Raw genomic sequence first — 18,572 nt, forward strand, 5'->3', positions numbered from 1 at the left:
AAGACGCGTCGCCGCGGCTTCGACGACGCGTCGCCGCCGCCGCCGCCGCTGCCGCCCCGAAGGAATCAAATCTTTGGAAAAATGTCTTGGAGCGTCGCGATGAAGCGATGAAGCGTCTGCTGAAGCGCGATGAGCGCGCACTCCAACTCCAGCTAAAGCAATTAGATAAGGACATGCGTGTAGCAATGCGAATGTGCGACAGACAGACGCAGTTTTTCAAACAGGAACTAAAGAAACGACAGCGGCGACGTGTATCGCTTCAAGCGCCGCCGCCCCGATCATCATCAGCATCTGCTCCTCCTCCTCGAATAGTTATGAGATGGAAATCAACTTCTGATTTGCAAGGAGACAATTATGAGGAGGAGAAGGAGCGTTTGCGACGAGGGCGCAAAATTTCTATGGGTCTCTCGCCGGTCACGTGCATGCGTCGCGAAATGACATCGGAAATCCGCGGAGCCGTTTCACTTCCGTGCGTCATAGAGGAAAGTGTGTGGGAGGATGACGATGACGATGATGACTCGCCGCATGACACTATGAAACCTTTTTTCAAGGTTGCTACACCTGTCGCTAATAGGCGGCGGGGTACAAAAGAAAGAATGGTTCTGCCGCCTATTACGACAAGCCATTAGTTTGTCTCGTCTTCGTGCTGACGTATTTAAAACCGGATAATGTTATTTGCATTTCCTCTATAAAAACGCACGTTTATTTCTAAATCGAGACGTCGTTCTTTCGTTCGTTCTCGTAAAGAGACGCGAACGAGTCGTCTCGCGGGTTCGTACTGTACGGAAGCGTCGCGACAGTATTGTGACAAGCTAATGCATTCATATATGAAAATGATGGAAGAGGGCGTCACAGAGGATCTCTCATAAATTTATATGAGAGGTCGTGGCTTGGCTTACTTACTCCCTCTACTGTACACTTGACTTCCCCCCCATGTCCGCTCATCCTATTACTCGCGCTGACGACGCCCTACTGCGTCGAAATCTAATGGAACGCGACGAAACGATGGCGCGACTTCAGCAGAAAGAAGACCGATTTCTCGATCTGCGTTTACGACAACTGAATCGCGAGCAACGTCTCACATTGCGCATACACGAACGAGAAAGTCAACTCCTAAGACGCGCTCTCGACCAACGACGTCAACTACAAAAATCAACGTCAAACGTCTCTCTACGCCGCACTACGACCGCTCCTAGACAACTCAGAAGATCGGGGGCCTCATGTCCGACGCTACCGTCACATAAAAGTCCCGGTGGTGGGCTCGTTGCTAGGGAAACGTCGACTTCGTTACCTCCAATTTTGGAGGAATTTCGACCTTTTAAGACGAAGACTTCTAAAACGCCCCCCGGATCGCGGAAACTCTATGAACCCGTGCGTGAACCTATCAGCGCATTTGCGTCACCAATGTGCGCGCGTCGCCGCGTAAAAGGAAATTCCGGTGAAAGACCACCGGTGGAAACGAGTGAAAACGAACTATTACTACCAGTCAAGCGTTCTAAACCCTTATTATTATTTCCGTCTCTTAGTATTTAGACGATCCCAACAAACGAACGTTTTTTTTTTCTACTCTTTTCAAGTTCTTACCTTATCAATCAAAATGTTTCAATACTGTTTCGAGATTTTTCTTCATTTCTGTGATCGCCGTCTCTGTTTCGGCCTCTGTTATCGATCTAGTAATAGTATGTGCATGGCAAATTGATATCCCGTCTTAGGGGAAATGGAAAACGCACCGAATCAGCTTCACCATCTGCGATCGAGCTTCCAATTGTTTAGCTTTAGCCATAGCCAACTTCACGATCTAAATAAATTAATAAAAATGCATTTTACGGCGAGATCGTGGAAGGCGAACTTCATGAGGAATTCCTGCGAGACGAGCCGCATTGAAGCCGTGACTCTTTGGGCATGCTCCTTCGACGAATTTGTATAGAAACGTTATCGTTTCAGCGCTCAAATCATCCGAATCATCATCGTTTTCCACCATACACGCCTTTCGAAAGAAAGGCTGTTACTATCGAGGTCCCGGAGTGCCACGTGTCTTACCATGTGACCCATGTAAATTCGCTCGTCGTCGACGAATTGTTCGACGAGGCTGTGATAGTGAGTCGAAAAGAGCGTTCGTATGTGCGCGATTTCGTTGACGACAGCGCAAGCGATCGCCGCGCCGTCGTACGTCGACGTGCCACGCCCTTGGCGGGAAAATTACACGCGGGGGAGTGCGCGCGCTAGTCTCTTACCCAATTCATCGAGAAGAATCAACGAATTCTTCGTAGCGTATTGAAGTATGCTCGAAGTTTCGCTCAATTCGACGTAAAACGTGCTTTCACCTAAAAATAAAATAAAATAAATTAAAAAATTGGGCGGGGTCCCCTTACCCGCCATAATTCGATCTCTTGCTCCGAGTCGAGTAAATATGCGATCGACTGGAGTGAGTCGACACGATTCGCAGGGAACGTAGCATCCCAATTGAGCCATGATGACGAGAATTCCCGTCTGACGCATCAAAGTTGATTTTCCGCCCATATTGGGACCAGTTACTATGACAACACAACAATTCCTGATCTGTGCGTGTGTGTGTAAAACAACACGCTACTATGTATCCATTTTATATACAGTATGTAGATACTTACGTCAGATGTTCCGATTCTGACGTCATTGGGGATGAAAGAGTCTCCGGAAAAAGTGTGAGAAATGCAAGGATGCCGACCGGAAATAATCTCAATAAATGGCTAAAGAAACATTAATCAATTAAAAATATTAATAATATGTACAGTACCTGTTCCTTTTCCTTGGAAAAAATAATTTCCGGTCTACACGTGACTCCATCACCACTAACACTGATGCTATATTAGTGACGTCATCATAGTTAGATATTTCTTCGTACCTATAGCGCGCTAAGCTAAACAAAACATCCAAAACGGCCAAACACTGAACGGCTCCGTTCCAAATATCATAACTGAAAAAATAATTAATGATCACATGAAAAATCGATTTAATTAGTATTACCTTTTATCAAATTCGTGAAATATTCTTCTCATTGTATCCTTGAGTGCAAGGTCACGTCTCTCCTCCGCATCGGTCAGCTGACCAAGTATTCTTTTAATGGATTTCGTGTAGAATCGCTTGAATCCTTTTCGTTGAGAATGAAGTTCGTATTTCGACGTGTCGAGCTTCTGAGCAAACGAATCCGGGACCTCCAATTGATAGCGAGTCCGACCTGAGGCAAAAAAATCAAAAAAATTCAAAAAAATAGATTTCATTTTACCTGAACCCATATAGGTCACTTGCTACAAAACAAAGAGATACAAAATAAAATTAAAAATCCTTTATAAGCACTTACCTTTGATCCTATTTCCTTTTTCTGTTGATTAAGATACTTTTCTAATTCTAGTTCCGCTTTTTTGACGTCAGCAACGGCCTCGTCAAAATTCAAGTCAACTCCTAAAAGAACGAATCAGACCCCCGGATGCTAATAATTAATTATTATTTACCATGTCGCGGTGTTATGACTCCATCTCTCTTTGCTTCATCGTGATTAAATGCTGTCTATATAATAGGGGAGATGATACGGGCAGTTAGGAGAAGAATGTATTGATTTCACCTGAAAAAATTCCAACTGTGACGTCATATTCGGAAATTTCATTTCCTTCAGTAGACGCGATCTGCGCAAAGAGACAATGCCACGTGATCAAGGGTATGAATTTTTTAATAGAATAGCTGTACTTGAAATCAGGTAATGATTTTCCAAAAGTGGCCATCATTTCTTGCGCTTTTTCAAAGCCTCCAACAGCAGACAAAAAATCATTGATTTTTTTCTTACTGAAATGAAATCATTGAAACAATTGCTATCAATGTATCATTATTACGCGGTAGTTACCCATATGTCAAAGCTTCATACATGACAGCACGACTATCCGGATGACTTGAACTCCTCAAAGGAGACCCCAGAGAATGAATTCTAAAATATAAATTATTTAAATTAAATTAGGAATTATTACACAATACCTTCGAATAAGTCTTTCCAAATCAGGCAAACCTTTGAGTGTATTGATCACGTGACTATTGATTTCGCCGGGCAATTGCATGACGTCATCGACGGCATCCTGTCGCGCACGAATCGCATCCGGGTGACAGAGCGGACTGCAAATCCATTCCTTGAGCAATCTTTTCCCAAATGACGTCACGCAATGATCCAGCGTTTCCAATAATGTTCCACTTGTCGATCCGTCCCAATTGTTTTCAATCACTTCCAAATTGCGAAGCGTGACGTCATCGAGGATGAGACGTTGATGAGGTGCGGGGGCGGGGGAAAAAGAGTCTCGAATGTCAGAAGAACAATCGAGGGGCGTGTACACGTTGAATTGAGCCAATGAGAGAAGCTCCTCATCGATTTGACATTTCTTCAAATACCTATCACACGTTTAATATTGATTTATAAATTTCTTATGCGTGTACCACGTGACTGCTCCTAGTGCACTAATTCCCAAATCCCATTCATCACGAGCCGTCAATCGTAAAGAATCTTCGGGAGAAAGCATTTGTTCAAAAACGCCTGGCCACTAAAATATCACGTGACTAATTAATTAATTAATTAATTAATTGCTCTTCTTCAAACCGGCTTTATATGGTTCTGTTCTGAAATGAATTTCAGCGTCTTTTTTGACGTCCAAAATTCACTTCCGGGAACCAGAGCGTCTTGTAAGGAATTTGATAGACAATGATGAATAATATGTTGCGTTTTGGAGAGAATCTTGCCACGTTCATATAAAACCTCAATAGAATTTAATTAAAATAGGTCTTGACTTTTTTGATTTCTCACTTGAACGGGAGGATAATGAGCAATCAGAGTTCTCAGTCTCGAACCAAGACGATCGTCGCAAAATTGACCAATCTAAAAACCAAAAAAAAACATTTTTCACTTTTTGACGTCATCAATAAAATTACGTGAAATTTTCCAATAGACGTATCAACAAAACAGACACCGTAAATCGATTCTCCACCCACGTCATCTTTTGCCTAAGAAAAAAAATATATATAACCCAATTGATATCACGTGACCTATTTAAACCCTCTCTGCAATGGACAGGAGAAAGGCTCCTTGAGCATTAGAACACTCTCCCTCAAGAAAACTATACGTTCGCGTGCCTAAGAAAAATAAATAGGATAAATAGAATATATATAGGGTATAGTGACTGACCTTTGGTGATAACAGCACATAGTTCTCGTCTCACAACTCGAGCTGATTTACTACCCTCTCCTAAATATAAAATTAATTAATTAATTAAGTGGTGTCTTATTTTGGACCTTTCTTGATTCTCTCTTCCATCATCGAAGGAGTTTCCGTTTGCTCGACTCTCGCAACTCTAAAAATTAATTAATAACTTTAGTTTAATTAATTAATTAATTAATAGCTACCTGTATCCTTTCTGAACCAAAGCGTCTGAATATCGCCCAAAGGAAATTTCCGGAAATCCGGCATGAGCCCACGCCCCCTTCATATAAAGAAGTCCGAGTTCTTTGACTCCAATTACGGCGTCCATGTGATAGAGCTCATAAAATTTTCCAACCTAGATTACATAAGTAAAATAATTGATATTAATGATTTGGATAGACACTCGCCTTGAAGAAGATGACAGTGTCGAAATTCTCGCTCTTAATTCGCCACCACTGTTGCATTCCGGGAGTTTGCTTCTTCAAAAAATCACCCGGAACCTATAGAATCAATAATTAAAATAAGAGATATTGGTGATCTTGGACTCACATAAAGAGTGCAAGATTCAAACTCCGGATGAGTTGGAACTCTTCCTTTCCCATCCCTTTAATTAAGGAAGTCAATTATTTTTAAATATAAAAGTGATGGGATCTCACTTTCGATGCGTTTCTTTAAGCCAAATCAAATTCTCATGCAAAAACGCTTCTCTTTCCTCTTTTCCACCACCACCTCCAATTGGTTCACTATTTCCCTATAAAAAATCAACTGATTTCATATAAATAATTATATAATTTATATCTAACTTGTGGACGTTGAAATCTTGCCAAATTAGTAGCAGCTTTTTTTGAGCTAGCGCGCGCTGCAGCTGGACTCAAGCCAATAGGAGAAGACGACGACTTTTTCTTCAATGGAGTTTTCTCTTTATCATCTTTCTCTTTCTCTTCCTCTTCATCATCATCATCATCATCATCACTGCTATCTTCCATAATAATTCTTCTGCGTCGTTTTTTGTCTCTTCTATGAGCAGATAAGACAGCTGACGCCGATTTTCTCCTCTTCATCCTTCCACCACTCTATTTTATGTGTAAACAAGCATGATTTATATTTAATTATTTATTGATTTATTGACATTAATTTCTTCTTCTTCTTCTTCTTCTTCTTCTTCTTCTTTCGTGATGTGTTTTTTTCTCTCTTCTCTTCCCTTCTTTCGCACTTGATCCGCTTCCTTGCATGCTTCCCTCGCATCCTGGTCTACTCCTGACGTCACACCGTCGTATTCCCGTATGTCTCTAAATATTCAAAAATCGATGTTTTTTCTTCGCTTTTTCGTAGTCCTACTTTTCGTCGACCCATCCCATGCGCGTTTTGGGATCTCCGAAAAAGAAGAGATTCCACTGGCGACGCTTTGTCCTTCGAAATATCGTTTTCGTGATCGGATCGCGACAAACGATCCCCGGCCACAGCCGATCGCCTTCCGTTCGTCCCCAAACGACGTCGAATTCGTCGAATTCGGTCGTTCGAGGACGTTTTGCCGCTTCGTCGGGCGTTTGACCCGAAGGGGACCCTTTCGACGACTTCCGAGGCGTCGTCGAACCCGATATGGGTGAAAAATAAGAGTAGAGACCTTTTCCGGCGGGCATCGCTGCAGCGAGAAACGAGAAAAGATCTGAGAAGTGAAACGCGCGTAAATACGTCCGGGAACGCGGGCAATCACATCCTGGTTTAAAGACACAAGGTCACCGATCCCCCCACATATCATAGTTTCACGCATATTGTTTTCTGTTCGGTGAAAAAATCGATGGATCCGTGCAATCCTTCGCGACCGATACCTGACGATTTCATTCCTCCAAACGGCACATTCAAATCGCGTATAAGCCAACAATTTGTCCAAACCGTGCCAACCTCAAAAAAAGAAATAATTAATTAAATATGTATGACTAATTTCTTCCCACGTGACGTACATCTAATCTTTGAGCAACCCGATGCACTCGCGACAAATTCTCACTCCACACTGTAGCCGATAATCCATACTTAACATTATTAGCTCGTTCAATCACTTCCTCCTCATTTTTGAACGGAACAACGCACGTGATTGGCCCTAGAAAAATATCAATTAAGTAAAACTATTTATATTATTTACGTACCAAATATTTCTTCCTGCATGCAACGGCTACCATCAGATAGATTACTAACAACTATTGGCCTCATAAAATAGCCCTGTAACAAACAAAACAATGACGAAAAATAATTCTTCTTGTGTCTCTAACTTGTTTATTTTTGTCTGGAAGGAAGAGCGGCTCTTCTCCACATTCAATTTTACCTCCCTCCTTTTGAGCCAATTCCACGTAGCCCCTCACCTAAATTAAATAAATAAATAAATAAATAAATAAATAAAGTATTCTTTTTTGCCTTTTCTAAATGTTCTTTGCTGATAAGAGCTCCCATTACAGTAGAATCGTTCTCAGGTGGACCAACGATAATTTTTCTTTAATTAAAAAATGTCAATATTATATCTATCTCAAGATCGCGTATTCTAGATTACTTTGTAGCAGAGACGAGGAGGTCCAAGAATTTGTCATAAATTTTTTCCTGCACGTAAATTCGACTCGTGCACAAGCACACTTCGCCTTGATTTGCAAAACTAGATCTAGAGTAAAAATAACAACATTTTGAATTACATAATAACCTAGGGTGACGTCACCACCTCAAAGTCGTAGGAACACATTTGTCAAGATCAGCATCTTCAAAAATAATAGCAGGATTTTTACCACCAAGCTAATACTAATATTAATTAATCAATCAATAATAAATAAGATATCCTTACTTCAAGGGAGAGTTTCTTGCATGCAAATGCACTCTCCTTTGTTATGATCTCTCCAGTCAAAGTGCTACCCGTAAATGAAACAAGAGAAACGTCCGGATGACAAACGATAGATGATCCAGCCTTTGGACCAGTCCCAAAAACAATATTACAAACCCCAGAAGGCAAACCTAGAAATCATATAAGAATCAATTAATAATTAATTAAATAGAGACCTGCTTCATTGAATAATTTAGCGAGCATCCAAGCGGTGACTGACGTCATTTCACTGGGTTTTGCAACGACCGTATTTCCAGTAGCAAGAGCCGGTGCAAGTTTGAATGTGAGTAAGTAAAGAGGAAGATTCCAGGGACTAATCAAACCGGCCACGCCCACGGGAATTCTTTGCGTGTAATTAACAGCACCAACTCCATCAAGAATAGTAGAACTATATATTAATTAATTAATTAATCTAATTAATCTAATCTAATTATACGTGTTTGTTGTGTGGAGGATGGCTGAGGCGAAAAAGCGAAAATTGTGTATGGCACGTGGAATGTCGACTCGTTTTGCTAAACTGATTGGTTTTCCTTGGTCTTTTGATTCGCTGCGCGCTAATTCGTCCGAATTCGATTCTATGAGATCGGCGATTTTCATCAATATTCGCGATCGTTCTTCGGTCGGCGTGCGTGACCATCTAACGTTCGTAAATGTGTTATATTTGCGCGATTGCTGCGTAACGATGCGTACTTTGGAAAAGCGTTTTTCGCCGCTTTCACCGCCGCGTCGACGTCGCCGCTCGAACTGTCGGGAATCCGCGCCCATACTTCACCCGTAGACGGATCGTAGCTGTCCAAGTGACTCTCGCAGCCAATGAATTGGCCTCCAATAAAGTTTTCTACTTCGACAAGCGACATGTCTATCCGGGACGTGCTCTACAGAGCACCCGTATAATCTAATTATTTGTGACCCGTTCGGCTTTTTGACTGAATTTTAATTTTTTGCTATATTTGCTTAAATTTTGTGCCGCGAATCGTCATTCACCAGCAGAAATTGCCTCCACTTTTCGAAGATGTCGCTGAAGGAAGAAGAACGGAAACGAACGACTTTTTAGCGCCGAAAAGTTGCAGTGGTAGGAATCTACTAGCAATCACCTATATAAAGCCTCACAAAACATTAGTCTATTGCATGGTTAGACACGGTCCTCATTGCAGCCTTGCCTGAGAAGGGCGGGAACGAGGTCCTGGAGCAACGGTGGGTCAGTGATTACAGGCACATACTTAACCCCACGGGTTCTGGATGGGTAAGACCTGCAGGGGCTGCACGCACCGGGATGCCGCCAAGTGCCTAGTCACCTTGGAGGAGCATCACGTGGGGTCCGTACAAGCTCCGTGTATAGGGGAAATACAAACAGGGGAATTCCGTCGGCGACGGTCTGCTCTCGAGTGAACGTGCTGTGCCCTTTTTTTGAATTGTTTTTTGATTACCTTACGAAATTCTACACTTATGTTTATATACTTAATTAACTAATTAAAAATATACTAAAATTAAGATGAGAATTACAAACGTTGCAAATAGCCACGCCCATCGCCTAAAGAAAAAAATATGAAAAATTCACATATTAAAAATGAAGACTAACCATTTTCCTTGCTGCTGATAAACTCTCAAAGGCAACAATATTCCCGATATGATAGCAATTAAACCAGAAACAATATTGAGCAGAAAAGACAGTGGCTTAGCAACCAAAGCTCTTTTATAAGTCGGACTGCTCTGAGTCAGAAGCAGACCTTCATTGTGTCTCTCCCGATCATGTTGCAATTCAGACAACTACAAAAAATAAATCATTTATTTGTGTATTTATTATTTATTTACTTTGAGATCAAGAGATCCCACGCGTTCATCCGTCTCTGCAAAGTGTTCTCCAGTGTGATATTCAAGAACACCAAGTCTCTCTTGCAATTGACTCAACTAGAGAAAAAAAGAAATATTTTTTATTTTCTCCTAATGTTTACTTCTCTTACCTCTGACTGAAGATCCTGGTGTGAAACTTCTAGATCGTGGCACTGAGACTCCACAGTCTAACACAAATAAATAATTAATTAATTATTATTTCTCTCTCTGTTCAACTTTCCTCTCTCAATAGAATTTCCTTTTCGAGTCGAATTTGCATCTCTTCTCTTTCCTCTCGAGCTCGTCTTAAGTCCTCCTATATAAAAATTCATTTCTTTCTTTCTTTTGATATAAAAAGTGTCTCTACGAAATTTTTTTCTTCTGATTCTCTTTGTTTGAGTGCGTGAATTTCTTTCAGTTCGTCCAATCGCTTCACCGTTTCACTGTACGCTTCATCTAACTCGCGAACTCTTTCTTTCAACTCCTCAACGGTTGGCATAATCAATGAAATTCCAGAAACGGCTTCAACGTCTCTAAAAATGCGAGGATTACGTTAGAGTCTACGTCATCAATCGCGTACCCAACGTGAAACGTCCTTTCCACATTTTCCTCCGATCCTCCAACGAGCTTTTGAGGCCTTTCGCCGATTTCCATCTCCATAAGAGAATTGCTGTCGCCTTGAGGTCCACAAGAAAAAACGTCATAGACGCATATATCAATGAGTAAGTGAGTGACTCACCCCCACCACTTACACCCTCATGTGCAGCTGGATGTCTTCCACTTCTCCGCATCAAATTCGCAGCACTACGGAAATATTATGAAAGTAATAGTAATAGAAAAGTGAATGTACCCTGATAAAGTATCCAATATCCCTTCTTTGACTCCCCTATGAGAGAAATCATGTAGCTATCACATGATCATTTTTTTATATATACCTCCATCCTTCAATCATTCGGCCCTTTAATACAGTCATATCGCCGCCTCCCTGTTCCAACGTCTATCAAAATTATTATTATTAGATATCTCTGTACATACATATATTGTCAATGACTTACTTTAATCTTTGCCTTATATTTTTCAATCTTTTTCTTAAAATTATCAATGGTCTGTTTCGACTTGTTATTCCGCGTCTCAAAGACACTCTTCAATCTCAACAAGAAAGAAATCCTCACTAATTTATATATAATATTTATTATGAACTCACTTTGGTTTCCTATTCACTTCTACGGTATCAAGTTTCAAAAACTCCTTCAAATGATCTAAGATCTAATTAATAAGGCTAAACGTTAATTATTTACTTTCTACCATCCATAATTCCTTGTTCGCGTCGAATCGCTTCCTCCGTCTTCCAAATCTTATCCCTCAAATGAAAAATAGCCGCCTGTCTTTGCTATAGAGAACCAACGTTGATTCGTTCAGCTAACGCGCGTTAATCCGTGCGGTTCCTCACCTCACTGTCTACAGGTCCATCCGTCTCAATAACACCTCCCTAGAATAGAATAAAATTTGCAAATGTGCGTCATCATTTTTTGTGTGAAAACCTCGCCGCCTAATTCGATTAGCGATCCTCCCGACTCCCTTCGTTGTTGTTGTTTTTCGGCGTCCGTCAAATCCGGGAAACTTGGAATATTGCGAAATGAAAGGGAACTATGATGATGATGATGATGATGATGAGACAATCTCAAATCCGCTACAGTAGCCCCTTTCCTTAATTAATTAAAAAATTATTTACAAATTTTTTCCGTTCAAAAAATCTTACTTTAGATTTGGCTTTGTTTTGATTTGAGCGAGAACGCGATTGAATCCTTTGGGCATTTTTTCGTTGACCATTGCGTCCATGCGAGAAGCGGGGGCCCCCTAAGGGGAACATCAACAAAGAAGAGTCATCGGAAAATCGACTTACGCTTTCTTCCGTAGACGATGCTTCCTTTTTAGCGAACGCTTTCTTAATGCCTTTGAATCCTATGCAGATATAGACGTGCTATGTTCGTTTTTTCGCGTTTTCTTACCGCCTCCAATATTCGCGACGATTTTATTCATAACAGATGGCGAATCGGAAGGATTCGATTCGGATCGCGGCAAGGGCGAAGGCGATCGACGCTGATGCGACACCGAAATAGAGCCAAGACGCGAAGAACGAGCCGAAGAAGGGGGAAAAGTGTCGCTCGATCTCGCGCCACCAGAAGAGTCTCTTCCATCGATCGCCACTAAATAAAAGAAGGAACATTTCGCCTTGCACGACGTCGAGAGCTCTCCGTACGTACAATGCGGCGACGGTGGAGTCGTCATGATGGAGTTTTCCGAAGAATCTCAACGTACACGGGTCCCGGATACCCGTTTCGTGATACCGATGGAGTTATCGCCTGGTGTCAAAGCTCTCGCTGGCTTTACTGACTTTTTATGGCGAAATCGAATTGTACTGGCAATGCTAGCGGTCGTCGCGGCTTGCTTCGTCGCGTTCGGTCTCGCGCACGCGGCGAATGCTCAAGTTTATAGCGCCATGCTAATTGGCTACATTGTCTACTATTTCGCTTACGTTGTGCATAAGCCAAAGTTGCACGCGTCGCTCTCGTTTCGAAATTTTCTCTTGCGCTATTGCCCGTCGACGGAACGAAGTTACTTTCCAACGTGTTTCGCTTTCGGTGGACTGGCTCATTCGTTTTCGAGAGCGCTCTTTCATCGATTTATTGACATCTCTTATAGACGGTACCATCAAAAAAAAAAGAAATGATTACTCTATTATTATTTATTGTCTATAGAGAAATTGTTCAACTTTCGGAAAATGGTACTTTGGCTTTGGATTGGAGTGTCGACGATAGAAATGATCCTAAAAAACTTATTTTAATATTGCCTGGATTAACAGGTATAATTCAATATTATTTCATTAATTGATTAATTATCTCTGCGCAGGTGACAGTGAAGAAAACTACTCGAAACGCTTTGTAACAATTGCAAACAAAATTGGCTACAAGTAGTCAATATTGAATATATAATATTAAATATTTAAACTTTTATTACAGTGCTGTTGTTATGAATAACAGGGGCTGTGGCAAGACTAAGCTAACAGTAACACTCCTCCCTACCCAAAGCCTCATATGACATGGCATTCTAGAGTCCTCGTTCCTACTCAGCCGTAAACATTGATGACCTGAAAACGGTCCTAGAACACATCACAACTAATCAACCAGGGATTAAAATATTTGCCACAGGCGTATCCCTTGGAGGGTCAGCAGTACAGTATATTATATAATATATATTTTTTTTTCTTAGGCTTTTATTGACTCATTATCTTATTGAGTGTGGTGAGAGAGGAGAGAGGCCTCGAATCATTGCAACCTTTGTCATATCCGTGCCTTATGATATTCTAATAAGTCAGCAGCAATTGGAATTGACACATCGACTTGTGACAATTAATCACTATTTGGCTAATAATCTCACTTCCCTCATCAGAAGGTACACACACATATATATATGTATTATGTATTAATTTTTCTTCTAGAAATTTGAGCGTTTTCAGAGCAGTTGAGAAAGATCTACCAATTGATCTCGATCACGTTCTCAAAGTACACCTATCTATCTGATTGATAATTAATTAATCAAATCATTTATTATAGGCAAAAACGATTCGGGATTTTGACATACGTTACACTGTGCCTATGTTTGGTTACAATACGTGGCAGAACTACTACAAAAGAGCGTCAACAAAGGAAAAACTAGTCCACATAAAATCTCCCTATCTCGCACTCAATGCAGATGACGATCCTTTTGCACCTGCCTCAGGTAAAAATCATTACCTGAGCCAATCTAATTTTATTTATTTATTTAATTATTTTTTGTCTTTTTTCTAGCTTTGCCTACAGATGAGTTTCGTTCGAATGCAAATATTGCTATGGTCGAAACTCGATGTGGAGGGCATATAGGATTTGGAATTGGGCTACAGCCCGGATCGAAATGTCTCATGAATCGAATTTTTCGCGAATTTTCTCTAGCTTGTTTCAACCACGAAAGCGAATTGAACTAAAATTTAATTTTAGTTTACCTCGTTTTTTTATTCTTCGCTGAATAAAAACTCCATTTTTGCCCATTTCGCTTTCTCTCGCTTCGATTTATCGCGCAAACGTTCGAAAACCTTAAGGGGGGCCCCTCTTCGCTCTACTTTCTTTTGGACGCTAGTTTAGTTCTCCTTACTTGTTGTATAGCTCAAATGCCATTCGATGGAGTGCGTTTTCTTCGAACATCGCTGTCATTCGATCGTTCGTCGTCGATTTCCCATCGCGAAAGGAGTTTGTTCGTGATCCTTGTCCATTTGCGCTGTGTTCAAATCGATCTGCGCGCGAAGAAACCGAGCAGAAGCCTTGCCGCGGTTCGCCACGAGGTCGTCGTCCGCCATCTTGATATAGTCTAGGTGTGAGGTTATGCGTAATGCAGGTGTTATTTTGCATCAGCCGCCTTCCAAAAATAAATTGCTGACCGAGCATTTTAGCACCTCTGTGACGTTTCTGTGACGTTTCTGTGTTTCGCACCAATCAGAGCCCTACTTGAGCCCCACGTGACTCCAAGGGACCTATCAGCGCGCTGGGCGGGGCTACGCTGTTCAAAAGGGAAGCGCACACCGATTTCCCTTCAGTTGCGGCTGAGGGTGAATGCGGCGCGGTTCGCTGCGTCTCGTTCTTGATCGGACCGGCTCGGGGGAAGACAAAAGGCAAGTCCTGGGTTGTTGTTTCAGCGTGGCCCACGGATTAATCCGTGCTGGAGCCCGTAGGCAGGGCGATGGGGGGCTTCGGCCTCGGTTTACGCACTGGGCGGAATGGTCGCCAAAGTCTTATTGTTGCCAAACAAGTACGGCCCGCGCTAGGCTCGAGCGGGCACGACTTGGAGGGGGTGTCGCAAGCGGTCTGGTTGCCGGCACTTATCTCACCAATGGCACGATTAGACGGAGGATGACCTGGCCCAGGAGACTTCGACTTGGGCATTGCACTGCCTTTCCTGTCGACTCCTACAAACAGTGGTCGGCCGCATCTCCACTTCCGCAAGGCCCGGTTCTTCCCAGGAAGACATACCGAAGGCTTTGGTACCAACGAGCCGGGGGACTCGGTATAAGGGGCCGACTCTCGTCCAGGCGGTACTGATCGGAGTGGCCGAGGACCCGTGACTCGCCCGATACTTTTTGGAACGGGTGGCCATCGCTTGCGGTGGCTGCCTTGGGCTACGAAAGCGTCCAAACCTCCCCGTGGTGTAGCCTGGGTAATGCGAATATGGACGCAACGAAAAAAGGTACGTAAAACGATAGATTGGCACAAACTGACTTCTTCTTCTTTTTAGGTTGATCGACAGCTTGAAGAAGAATTTTTTGTACTACAGTAGTCTTTTTTTATTGATCTATTCATTAATTAAATAAACTTCTCAATAATTTAATTGGAATCATTCATGCGTTCGACTGTATCAACTTCGAAAGTTTTGCGTGCACGTATCCATGTGCGTAGCCCAATGTTTTTTCTGACACTTCAGACTGCAGTAACTCGTGTGAATGCAACAAAAGTAGCTGGCCTCTTGAAAACAATAGGAACACTGAAAAGAAAGAATCAATATTATATATATACTGCTACACTACTTCTCACTCACCCAGTGTTTTTTCTTTGTTTTTCGTACAGCCTCTTCCTTTTCTTGCCTCAGCTTTATTTCTTGCTCTTTTAGAGAGGTTTCAAGTTTCTACATATTATGTATACATAGCTAAAATTTTGATTGTTTAATTAAAAAACCCCTCACGTGTCTGTAAGACGCTTCCAGATCTTTTTGAATTGCCTCAGCTATCCCATTCATTTGATTTCTCATGGACATTGTCATCTTAGAGTATAATATCCTATATGATTAATTTATCTATAAACATGCATGCATACCCTATTGATTCCTGTTGTGATGATTTCTTCACTAAAGGCCAAAGGCGGCCCATTCAGAATCTCAATCTGATCACCACCACTGTCATCGTCCTTTTTGCGTTTCCGGGTCTTGTGATTAATCAAACCATTTTTCCGCTTCCTCCTAACTGCCACATTAATTTTCCCCGGATCATCATCGTCATTTTTCTTTGGACTCTCCAAAGGAATAGCAACTTCCTCCTCTTCCTCCTCCTCCTCCCCACTCAAAACGACGACTTTGACGACTGTGTTTGTCTCCTCACCCCCATACGCACTCGTACTCACTCTCTCCCCCATATCTTTCCTCAATTCAAAACGTCTCCTATCCGAAACATCCGTCGTTTCAATGATATTCTCCTCGAGAAAATTCTTATAGTTCGTTGCCTCCCTTTTCCTCGTAACCACGTGATTACGACGACGAGACCCTATGTGTGTTTCCCCGCCCAATTTCTTCTTCTTTTCATTTGCCTTGGCCTTGGGAGGATTATCATCATTTTTATCATTTTTCTTGTCTAGCCCATTGGGTAAAGAACTTGTGGCGGCGGGGGCGGGGGCGGGGGCGGGGGCGGGGGCGGCGGCGGCGGCGCTATGATTAACATTATTTATAATTTTTGATTATTCGATTTGGAAATATGTCAAGATCTGCGTCGATGCATCCGGCCTTTTTGAGATTATTGACATACGTTTCCATTTCCTTGCATGCAGAAACCCAATCTTTGAGTTGGTTGCTTGGCGACGAAGGCGTATTGCTATAATTCCTTATAGACGCTTTGACTACCTTAGACCTTTAATTAATTAAAAATAAATATTTATTTATTTTATTTATTATTTAATTATACCTGTCGTAGTCTCCAAAGAATCTGACGTCATACCGGTCACCGATTTGATTCACTACCTAAAAAATGATGATAAATAGATAAATAATATTAGAGAGATTTTTGCACCTTTCCAGGCCAGAAAGGATAGCCTCTCAATTTAGCCCAGACAGGCTTATGTGCTTTTGACTAAGACATATAGAATAGATACTTTGATTAATTAATCGATATTTTTATATTGTACGCAAGCGGATGTAAACCAGCCACTCGGCTTTCTGATTGATAATATGTAGCATTCGGGGCAAAGAAGCAATTCTGCAATCTAAATATTGAATTGAATTGAGTTTTAATTAATTTATGTGATCATTATAGTCCTCACTTCGCGTTTGCACGTTCTCATCATCGCTTTGGCAATAGTGGTGAGTTCGCCATAATCTTTTTAATTAATTAATTAATTAAAAAATGAAAATGATGAAAATGTGCTTTTGGGGGTTGTACCTCCATTATAAATAATGCAATTGTGCAATATCCATTGGCAATCGTAAAGAAACTGTTGGGGAACAGAATACTTTCCATTCTGTATTTTCTATTATAGTCACTATTATTGATTTTTATCATTGATTTCATTGTTTTTTTACTTCTCTTAGAAGGTTCAAATCAATGGGATTAAATATCCAATCTCTATAATTCGTAAACTCGACAACATCGACAGGCTTTTGAAAAGGCTCCGACTATTATAGAAAAAAGTCAAATTTAATTACAGTAGTTAAAAATATTGAAAAATGTCCACTTACCCCTTCAACGTTACGCATCAACTCAAGAACGACGAGCAAACATTCATTCAAATCGACAAGAGGCGTCTTTTTCAAAGACAATTGAACATTCTACGCGATAAAAACTCGAAGGGGGCCCCCTAAGAAAAAAATTCCCTAAAGGGATCGCGACGCACTCGACAGACAAAGCAAGTCCATTTCTCATCGGGTTTCGCAGATTTCGACGATCCAGCGCATCGCGAGTGAAATACGCGCGGACACGTATCGCAACAGACGAGAGAACCGTCGCAATGACAAATCCAACAAAAGCTATCGTTCTCCGGCTCCATTTCGCTCGTTTGCCGCTTTCTCGGCGACGAGCCGACTTCGTACGCGCTGCAGCGTTTGAGACGTAGACAAATTTTCGATCTAGATCGCCGAGGGAAAGAGAAATCATTTATTGAGTGAATTTGAGTCGCCATCTTAGAAAGACTGACGTCGATGTAGCAACTTGGTCGATTTGAGACGCTGGAGCGGCCGCTGCTTCGGCAACGGGCACCGCAGGGCTTTGAACGACTTGATAAACGTTCGACGTGTCGCTGTAAGAAAAGAAAAGAGGGTTAGGAAGTGAGGGGGCTCCTCTTTGGGACTTTGGACTAGATAAATGTATGACGTAGTCTATAAGATCGCGTCGAGAGTCAGAGTTGAGAGAAGAAAGGTTAGGGTTAGGTAAATAGGAGAGATGAAAGTGAATCTTGAGTCTACGTGACGCAATGCACGCAATTCTCTTCCTTTCAAGTTTCTTCTTTCTCCTCGTCGCCTCTGACGTCATCATCGCGTCACAACAACGAGGAAAAAGAATAGATCTGTAATATCTTCTGATCTGATGACCCTGTCTCGATATAAAGTGAAAGTTGGAGTCAAATCGAAATTGATGTGCATCTGTCTTCTCCAAATCGAAATCCCTATTTTTCCCATCTACTGGTCCAGTATATTAGCTAAGTATCTCTCTCCAATATCATCTCCATGTATCAATAACCAATTTTAACACTTTGCTTCTATAACTTACTCGTTGCTCGCTTCCTTATTGGCGTCAGTCATTTCCAACAAATTCTGCGTCTGCGCCTTTGCGCACGACGTTATGAAGAGTTTTTCCTTGCGTGGAGTCCGGGCGTCCCAATTCGGAGAGTC

At 41.7% G+C, this 18,572-nt stretch overlaps 5 protein-coding genes and 1 long non-coding RNA gene across 7 annotated transcripts; 1 reads left to right on the plus strand and 5 right to left on the minus strand.

Moving 5' to 3' along the window:
• Nucleotides 1-69: 69 nt before the first annotated feature.
• On the minus strand, nucleotides 70-6,900 carry LOC136197656 (DNA mismatch repair protein Msh6-like). Its single transcript, XM_065987470.1, has 31 exons — nucleotides 6,548-6,900; nucleotides 6,339-6,498; nucleotides 6,013-6,282; nucleotides 5,866-5,960; nucleotides 5,759-5,813; nucleotides 5,617-5,709; nucleotides 5,413-5,564; nucleotides 5,302-5,360; nucleotides 5,195-5,254; nucleotides 5,066-5,142; nucleotides 4,942-5,013; nucleotides 4,817-4,888; nucleotides 4,613-4,768; nucleotides 4,453-4,556; nucleotides 4,003-4,407; nucleotides 3,875-3,955; nucleotides 3,721-3,816; nucleotides 3,599-3,659; nucleotides 3,489-3,543; nucleotides 3,338-3,438; nucleotides 3,263-3,284; nucleotides 3,004-3,214; nucleotides 2,882-2,953; nucleotides 2,774-2,834; nucleotides 2,628-2,726; nucleotides 2,373-2,559; nucleotides 2,235-2,324; nucleotides 2,041-2,186; nucleotides 1,850-1,987; nucleotides 1,731-1,798; nucleotides 70-1,670 (listed from the first exon to the last, which is right to left on the minus strand). Exons 1-31 carry the CDS (start codon nucleotides 6,847-6,849, stop codon nucleotides 1,589-1,591), a joined length of 3,702 nt encoding a protein of 1,233 aa, XP_065843542.1. The 5' UTR covers nucleotides 6,850-6,900; the 3' UTR covers nucleotides 70-1,588.
• An 8-nt stretch (nucleotides 6,901-6,908) lies between these two features.
• LOC136197659 (2-aminomuconic semialdehyde dehydrogenase-like) lies at nucleotides 6,909-8,895 on the minus strand. Its single transcript, XM_065987473.1, has 11 exons — nucleotides 8,760-8,895; nucleotides 8,506-8,706; nucleotides 8,246-8,457; nucleotides 8,034-8,200; nucleotides 7,914-7,984; nucleotides 7,752-7,856; nucleotides 7,619-7,694; nucleotides 7,477-7,566; nucleotides 7,354-7,426; nucleotides 7,171-7,307; nucleotides 6,909-7,111 (listed from the first exon to the last, which is right to left on the minus strand). Exons 2-11 carry the CDS (start codon nucleotides 8,664-8,666, stop codon nucleotides 6,965-6,967), a joined length of 1,239 nt encoding a protein of 412 aa, XP_065843545.1. The 5' UTR covers nucleotides 8,667-8,706; nucleotides 8,760-8,895; the 3' UTR covers nucleotides 6,909-6,964.
• Nucleotides 8,896-9,467: 572 nt separating this feature from the next.
• On the minus strand, nucleotides 9,468-12,239 carry LOC136197741 (transmembrane and coiled-coil domains protein 2-like). The gene is made up of 19 exons (XM_065987562.1): nucleotides 12,164-12,239; nucleotides 11,909-12,106; nucleotides 11,803-11,861; nucleotides 11,659-11,756; nucleotides 11,441-11,606; nucleotides 11,350-11,388; nucleotides 11,205-11,289; nucleotides 11,104-11,158; nucleotides 10,955-11,048; nucleotides 10,835-10,896; nucleotides 10,750-10,785; nucleotides 10,639-10,703; nucleotides 10,480-10,576; nucleotides 10,267-10,432; nucleotides 10,141-10,215; nucleotides 10,031-10,087; nucleotides 9,882-9,977; nucleotides 9,649-9,836; nucleotides 9,468-9,600 (listed from the first exon to the last, which is right to left on the minus strand). Exons 1-19 carry the CDS (start codon nucleotides 12,186-12,188, stop codon nucleotides 9,540-9,542), a joined length of 1,722 nt encoding a protein of 573 aa, XP_065843634.1. The 5' UTR covers nucleotides 12,189-12,239; the 3' UTR covers nucleotides 9,468-9,539.
• Nucleotides 12,233-13,983, plus strand: LOC136197742 (protein ABHD1-like). Its single transcript, XM_065987563.1, has 9 exons — nucleotides 12,233-12,605; nucleotides 12,659-12,762; nucleotides 12,810-12,870; nucleotides 12,920-12,965; nucleotides 13,012-13,124; nucleotides 13,170-13,352; nucleotides 13,399-13,462; nucleotides 13,514-13,679; nucleotides 13,748-13,983. The coding sequence occupies exons 1-9, from the start codon at nucleotides 12,250-12,252 to the stop codon at nucleotides 13,918-13,920; spliced, it is 1,266 nt and encodes a 421-aa protein (XP_065843635.1). The 5' UTR covers nucleotides 12,233-12,249; the 3' UTR covers nucleotides 13,921-13,983.
• On the minus strand, nucleotides 12,442-14,338 carry LOC136197743 (uncharacterized). The gene is made up of 3 exons (XR_010672581.1): nucleotides 14,088-14,338; nucleotides 13,939-14,028; nucleotides 12,442-12,726 (listed from the first exon to the last, which is right to left on the minus strand). It is a non-coding gene; the product is annotated as an uncharacterized lncRNA (long non-coding RNA).
• A 911-nt stretch (nucleotides 14,339-15,249) lies between these two features.
• LOC136198260 (MYND-type zinc finger-containing chromatin reader ZMYND8-like) lies at nucleotides 15,250-18,570 on the minus strand. Of its 2 annotated transcripts, XM_065988174.1 has the most exons (14): nucleotides 18,451-18,570; nucleotides 17,879-17,980; nucleotides 17,579-17,810; nucleotides 17,424-17,513; nucleotides 17,268-17,360; nucleotides 17,128-17,215; nucleotides 17,009-17,064; nucleotides 16,874-16,951; nucleotides 16,759-16,818; nucleotides 16,654-16,709; nucleotides 15,797-16,599; nucleotides 15,666-15,743; nucleotides 15,522-15,608; nucleotides 15,250-15,467 (listed from the first exon to the last, which is right to left on the minus strand). In XM_065988174.1, exons 1-11 carry the CDS (start codon nucleotides 18,480-18,482, stop codon nucleotides 16,413-16,415), a joined length of 1,074 nt encoding a protein of 357 aa, XP_065844246.1. In that variant the 5' UTR covers nucleotides 18,483-18,570; the 3' UTR covers nucleotides 15,250-15,467; nucleotides 15,522-15,608; nucleotides 15,666-15,743; nucleotides 15,797-16,412. The 2 variants fall into 2 exon arrangements, with proteins under 2 accessions (XP_065844246.1, XP_065844245.1); XM_065988173.1 differs by lacking the exon at nucleotides 18,451-18,570 and having other exon boundaries at nucleotides 17,879-18,438.
• Between the last annotated feature and the right edge of the window lie 2 nt (nucleotides 18,571-18,572).

The sequence above is a fragment of the Oscarella lobularis genome, chromosome 18, assembly GCF_947507565.1.
Source record: "Oscarella lobularis chromosome 18, ooOscLobu1.1, whole genome shotgun sequence".
NCBI classification, from domain to species: domain Eukaryota; kingdom Metazoa; phylum Porifera; class Homoscleromorpha; order Homosclerophorida; family Oscarellidae; genus Oscarella; species Oscarella lobularis.